Source organism: Chiloscyllium plagiosum, unplaced genomic scaffold (genome assembly GCF_004010195.1).
Source record: "Chiloscyllium plagiosum isolate BGI_BamShark_2017 unplaced genomic scaffold, ASM401019v2 scaf_319, whole genome shotgun sequence".
Lineage (NCBI taxonomy): Eukaryota > Metazoa > Chordata > Chondrichthyes > Orectolobiformes > Hemiscylliidae > Chiloscyllium > Chiloscyllium plagiosum.
This window is the reverse complement of record NW_025209820.1, coordinates 10,268-17,377: the sequence shown is the minus strand read 5'-3', so window position 1 is coordinate 17,377 and position 7,110 is coordinate 10,268. Positions and strand designations below refer to the sequence as shown.

The following is a 7,110-nucleotide window of genomic DNA, read 5'->3' as shown; positions in this document are numbered from 1 at the left end:
GGAGGTGTCTGGACGTCCTGGTAGGGTGTGAGTCAGTCAGGGCAGGTCAATTGACCCACTACCCCGAATGAAGAGTTTTTTAAATGTGGACCTCCGAAACCAGGACACTTTTTTTTTTAAACAACATCTTCACCTTGAGAGCGTTTAGTCATGAAAGACTCAGGTCATCAAATCCCGAAAGGAATCATCAAATTGTCTCCACGTTCCAAGGCCAAGGCTTTGGGAAGGTTGTAGTTAATTGAGTATCTGGGCAGGGGCGCAGGGCTGAACCACCCTTGTGTGACCATCTGTTTTTGGATCCATTTATCACGAAGCCATAAGCAGATAATTTGTCTGCTCCCCTCCTCTGGTGGGCATGCCAGATCCCACAGCGTTATTACAAAGGAGGACAAAATTATTCATCCAGTGTATTCCAGCCACACACTATCCCTCGATCAGCCGAGTGAATGGGTAGGATGTCTCGTGTTGCTGTGGGATCTTGCTGTGCGTCGCTTCGTGGTTGTGTTCCTGCGTTACAGCAATGGCTTCACTTCCTTGTGCGCTGGTCACGAGCAATGCTGTCTGTGTGTATATAGATATATATTTTAGTTTTGTTCATTGCCTCTGCACAACAGTTGTGTGTTCTCTCAGTAACGATCCTCCCCAGCCTCGTGTCAATCTGTTTCAGTAACTCGGCACCACATTAACCAGCGGTAGCAATATTTCACTCTGAGCTCTCTGATCAGTCCGCTGTTACCCTCAGTTGACATTGTACCAATCTCCTGAGTGCCAAATTCAAGTTCGTTTGGTGCTGTACCTCTGGGGTTCGTTCAGAGTCAGTAAGAATATCCAAACTGATTTTATCCCAACCTTCTCTCCAGCCAGCAGCCTGGACTGGACATGAAAATCAGTTCTCTCGAACTTCAAGAGTTCGGCATCACTGTCCCTGCTTTATTTTTGATTCATGATATCTGACACATTTCCAAGGTGTTCTGTTGATTTGCTGTATGTGCCAAAAACGCTGAAAGTTTTATTGTTGAAGGTTGTTCTGAGGCGATGTATCTATTGTCGGTTTCTCTGATAATCGAGGTAACTCCTGACGTTTCCATCTTTCACCCTTCAGTATCCCTTTGAGAGTCTGTTCCGCAGCCAGCACTACGCACTTCTCGATAACAGTTGCCGTGAATATCTGTTTCTCTGTGACTTCTTCATGGTGACCGGGAACTCTGCGCAGGATCTGTTTAACGCCATCATGGGGAAGACTCTCACCATGTTCTTGGTAATTTAAAAATGGATTGAACTCTTTAAGCAGGGGCGCTTACCCTTCTAGCCACCCAGATATCCCTGTGTTTAGTTTTACAGAGTGAGATCGTTGTACTTTTTACAGATCAGCAACGACATGCCCCTCGTGCCTGCATTGGGTCTCTAAAATCTAAGCAATCAATCCAAGCCCCCCTACTCTTTCTCCCCCCTCACCCTCCCGAAATATGATTTCCCAAGTTATCTTTTCAGAATTTGAGTCTGGGTCCACGTAAGATACATAACAGGGAGTAGGAGGAGCCCAGTCGGCCCCTTGAGCCAACATTGTATACCATCCCCACCTCAACTCCACTTTACTGCCCACTCCCCATAAACCTTCAACCTGTTACTATTAAACATCTCTGTATCTCCTCAAATTTACTCACTGTCCCAGCGTCTACCACAGCCTGGGGGAGTGAGTTCCAGATTCACGACCCTGTGAGAGAGGTCATTTCTCCTTGTCTCTGTTTTAAGTCTTCGAGGAGAAAGTGAGGTCTGCAGATGCTGGAGATCAAAAACATCCTCTCAGTGTCTACTTTCTCAATCCCCTTTAACATCTTCTATTCCCCCCCCCCCCATTAGATCACCTCTCCTTCCTCTTCAACTCCAGAGAGTATCGGCACAAACTGCTCGATCTGTCGTCAATAAGATGAGCCCCTCATCTCTGGGATAACCCTCCTCTGAACGTTTCAGTACAGCTACATCCCTCCTGCAGTAAGGGGACCCAGACTGGTGCACAGAGCTCCAGGCGTGCTCTCACTAATACCTCATATAGTTGCCCATCCTGAATTGCCCAAAGGTCCGTGAAGAGTTAACTGTACTGCTGTGGGTCTGGAGTGACGAGTGGGCCAGACCAGGTAAGGAGGGCAGTTTCCTTCCCTAAGGGACATGGATAAACCACACGGGGTTTTCCAACAATCAGCAGTTGCATGGTGGCCATTGTTGTAGCTTTTTCTTTGAGTTTTAATGTTCAGTTTCAATCTCACCGCGGAGCTGGGCGGAGGGAGATTTGAACCCATACGCCCAGATCTTTGGCCTCAGATTCTGGGTTACTGTCCAGTGACATTACCGCAGCCATCGCCTCCCCAATATTATCAATTGTTGGAAAAGCCCCATCTGGTTCATTTAATGCAGTCTTCCACCCTTACACTGTCCTGGCCTACACGTGACTCCAGACGCTGCTGTCATGCCCTCGGGGCAATTAGGGACAGGTAACAAATATTGACCTCGTCAGTGACATCTACGTTGCCGGAATGAGGATTTGTTTTTAAATATTAAGTTGTTGTACAAAGAGCTTCCGAAGCCTGAGTGTAGACAACGAGAAGAGACCGAATATAAATCGGAAATCCCACTCTGGGAGAGGCTTACCGGGCACTCTGTACATCGCCATTTTATATGTGTCTGTGTATGGGGGAGACCTGTGTATGCGCAGACCTGGTGGCGCGTGCCTGTGTGCGCGCAGACCTGGCGGCCCCTGCCTGTATGTTTTCTCTGAAGTGCACTGGAACCAAAGGAGAGTCCTCAGCATTTCCTGGCGGTGCGTGCCTGTGCGCGGGCGCAGACCTGGCGGTGCGTGCCTGTGCGCGGGCGCAGACCTGGCGGTGCGTGCCTGTGTGTGCGCAGACCTGGCGGCGCGTGCCTGTATGTTTTCTCTGAAGTGCAGTGGAACCAAAGGAGAGTCCTCAGCATTTTGCAGGCCCAGTTCCCCTGTCCTCCCCTCCCGATTTGTTATGTGTAGCAGTTGCGGAATGTTGCAGCACCTGCCTTTGGGTCTGTGTCTGTAAAGAGTTTGTCGTTTCAGAAACACGTGGATACCTACATCGCTGATTGCTTTGACAGCATCGCCATCTTCCTGTCCATTCACATCATTCTCCGCTTCAAGACCATCATGGCCAAGAGGAATGTGCCCGCTGTTGATAAGTGAGTCGTTTTGCAGGTGCAGCACTACCACAGATGGGCTGAAGGGCCTTTTCCACACAGTGAGGTTTCTGATTCTCTGTCCGAAAGGGAATCGCTCTGCCTGAACCTCGGGGAATTGTACATGGGCTCTGAAATGTTCTTTCATGTACAAACGTGGAACGTAGGCCCAGGTCACTCCAGCCTGCTCCCTGCCCGGTCGGATCATGCCTGGTCTCCTTCCCTTTTGCTCGGACCCTGCCTCTTGCTCAGCCTCGTTCACCCAGTGCCGTGAGGTAATCTCCCGGCTGCGTCCTCACCCTGTGACGGGATGCCTGGCAATTTGCATTTGTATAGCACCTGTCATAGTGGTGCCCCCAGGGTGAATTTGTTGAAATTTGACGCTGAGCCAATTCAGGAGGGGGACTGGGCCAGGTGACAAAAACATGGTCACAGTGGCAAGACTTGCAGGCAATTCGGAAGGGAGAAGGTAAGAGGCAGTGGTCTGGAGGAGCTCCTGAGTTCAGGGCCTCGGTATCTGAACACGCAGCCCCCTGGCTGTGCAGCAGTCTGGTTTGTTCAGGGTTATAGAGTCCGACAGCACAGAGGCAGGCCCTTCGGCCCACACTGGTCCGTGCTGAGCACAATGTCCATCCACGGTAACCCCATTTCCCTGCACTTGGCCCGTATCCTTCTAATCCTTCCCTATCCATTTATTTGTCTGAAAGCCTTTTAAATGCTGAAATTGTACCAGCCTCCACCAGTTCCACTGGCAGCTTGTTCCATACACGCACCACTCTCTGTGTTTAAAAGGAAAGCTGCCCCTCAGGTTCCCTTTTAATTCTTTCCCCTCTAACCTTAAACTGATGCCCTTTAGTCCTCGATTCCCCAACCCTGGGTAAAAGACTGAGTGTATTCACCCTATCCCTGCCTCTCATGATGTTATACACCCCTATAAGGTCCCCCCTCAGCCTCCCACACTCTAAAGGAAAGGTCCGAGCTTGTCCAGAGCGGCCATGTGACCCCAGGCCCTGTGCTCTCTGGGCCATACATGGTGGTAAGCATTGGCTGTGCCTGGAGGACCTTTCACTTGGTGGGAGAGCGAGACTCTCACTGAGGAAGGAGAGCCAGACTGATGGGCCGGGGCAGTGGGTTCAAATCCCACCCCCCTCACCACAGCAGCAGGCACAACGTCTGCTCCAATGGTTCATCAGGATTGAAATGTGATGGCAGCCACGAATACCCTCTCAGGGAGGGAAATCTGCCGTCCTTACCCGGTCTGGCCTCCACGTGACTCCGGGCCCACAGCAACGGGATTGATTCTTAACCTTCCTCGGAAATGGCAAAATGAGTCACTGAGTTCATGGGTCGGTTAGGGTTCCGTTATGGAGCAGACCAAACTCCCTCTAAGTATATATCGTCCAGACACTAACTTTCTCTGATTTTAAAGGCCAGTGCCAGCCTTTGGGTTCCAGATGCAGTTCGATGGTCAAACGACCAGGTTTGAAGCAAAACGTAGCTGATTCATACACTGAAATACTCTCAAAAGAAAGAAGGAATTGGAATAACTTAACTCTGTTTTGGAAAGCAGAATAGATTATTTAATTACTGGTCAGTAACCGTTCCAATACAGTAACATCTCCATAAGCACACCCTTCTCAAAGACAAATTCAATAAAATAGATTGTCTCACGGGCAATTCTCAAGGAAAAATAACATCAAGAGAAAACTTAAGAGGGTGAGAGTGTAGTGGGGAGAGAGATACTCAGCTTCCAAACCCAGCTTCTAGACCGTAGCAACCGTTGCTAGTGAAAACCAAAAACTAAACTGCCAGGCTCTGTCGGAGATTGACCCCACCCATCCAGGCTGCTTCTATTGTTCCAACTTTCAAATGAATTTCCAAGCTGTTTGTTTCATTGGATTCAAACAGGCAGCTCGTCATCTCTGTCCTAAAACCTCTCTCCAAAAACAAAACTGGGGCCAAAAACACCTCTTAGAGCCAGAGGGTCGTCACAGATGGACGTTAAATGCTCACCTTGCCACGAAGCCCCTCCCATCCTCCGAAGAGAATGGGGTCTGTACGAAGAGCTACCAGTGACTGAGTGTTGCAAACTGGAGCGTCCGAGAGGGCAGGAAAGCCGGGGGAGGGGACGGAGGCGAGGAGTCACTATCACTGGGTTACGGCCGGAGGACAGCAAGGGTCTGCGAACTGATGTGGAATGTACATCATGATTAGCAACGAATGTCGCAGTTTCAAACCTCTCCGAGTGAGCCACACAGCGTAGAGAAACGAGAGATTTTATTCCATTCTTGTAATCGTCAGCCTGACTGGTTTACAAGTCACACGACGGCTGGGGAAAGAAATTAAAATTAGAGCTGCTGAGGAGAGCAGGTACCTCAGGGAATCACAGAGGTCACTCAGCCCATTGGGTCTGCATTGATCTTCTGAAGAATGTCTCACCCACACCCACCCATTCACCCTATCCCTACATTTCCCACCGCCAACCCACCCTAACCTGCACATCCCTGGGACACTATGGGACAATTTCCCATGGCCAACCCACCCTAACCTACACATCCCTGGACACTATGGGACAATTTCCCATGGCTAATCCACCCTAACCAGCACATCCCTGGGCACTATGGGACAATTTCCCATGGCCAATCCACCCTAACCTGCACATCCCTGGGCACTATGGGACAATTTCCCATGGCCAATCCACACTAACCTGCACATCCCTGGGCACTATGGGACAATTTCCCATGGCCAATCCACCCTAATGTGCACATCTTGGGACTGTGGGAGGAAACTGGAGCACCTGGAGGAAACCCACGCAGTCACGGGGAGAATGTGCAAACTCCATAAGACAGTTGCCCGAGGGTGGGATCGAACCCGGGTCCCTGGCGCTGTGAGGCAGCAGTGCTAACCCCTGAGCCACCGTGCCACTCACAGGCTAGTACAGCACTTTAGGTAACCTGAACCGCGTCGTGATGCGAACCGTTTCTGAGAAACACTCTTTACCCACTGGTCTGTCTTGTCTTTTCTTACAAACCCAGTTGTAAAACTGTGTTTAGTGACCATTTTTGAGGGGAGGTTGTTTGGTTATGTGTCCTCTGCAGGTACTGGGAGACTTTGTTGGAAATCCTCTGGCCCAGGTTTGAGCATATCCTGGAGTTGAACATTCAGAGCATCCGCAACACAGACCCCCAGAAGCTGGGAGCTCTCGACACCCGGCCACACTACGTGAGTGCGGACCCCTTCCCCCACACCCCCAGTCCCCAGCCCTACGTGTGGCTTTGTTTTAAATGCCTTGTGCTTCTGGTAGTCCATGGTGTGAGCAGCTGGACAGGATGCAGTTGTGAGGGGGCCAGCGGACTCTCACCCTTCTATCTGAGTAGAGGTGAGGGTTTTTATGGCGAAATATTTTGCTGCTGATAAAGGTCTTTGTGCACCCACCAAGATGTGCTTCAGCCTCATCAGCACTGTCCGTGCGTTCCTATTCGAGCTCAGACCTGCCTCTGACCGAACCATGCTGTTGGTTCCAGAGAGGAGCTGGGAGGGAGGGTTATGTACTGCAGGGTACCTTGTAGATGGTACACACTGCTCTTACTGAGGGGATGGTTGGGGAGTTTCTGCAGGGTATCTTGTAGCTGGTACACACTGCTCTTACTGAGTGTCGGGGGTGGAGGGAGGGGATGGTTGGGGAGTTTCTGCAGGGTATCTTGTAGCTGGTACACACTGCTCTTACTGAGTGTCGGGGGTGGAGGGAGGGGATGGTTGGGGAGTTTCTGCAGGGTATCTTGTAGCTGGTACACACTGCTCTTACTGAGTGTCGGGGGTGGAGGGAGGGGATGGTTGGGGAGTTTCTGCAGGGTATCTTGTAGCTGGTACACACTGCTGCTACTGAGGGTCGGTGGGGGAGGGAGGGGATGTTTG

At 50.6% G+C, this 7,110-nt stretch overlaps 1 protein-coding gene across 1 annotated transcript in view; it reads left to right on the top strand.

Annotated features, from left to right (window-relative positions):
• Positions 1-1,102: 1,102 nt before the first annotated feature.
• Positions 1,103-7,110, top strand: part of LOC122546829 (vacuolar protein sorting-associated protein 52 homolog) — a gene marked incomplete at its 5' end in the record, with an annotated part of 13,939 nt that continues 7,931 nt past the window's right edge. The window contains 3 exons of the mRNA XM_043685463.1: positions 1,103-1,258; positions 3,080-3,198; positions 6,294-6,574. Coding sequence (XP_043541398.1) covers positions 1,103-1,258; positions 3,080-3,198; positions 6,294-6,574 — 556 coding nt within the window. The remainder of the gene's footprint in view (positions 1,259-3,079; positions 3,199-6,293; positions 6,575-7,110) is intronic.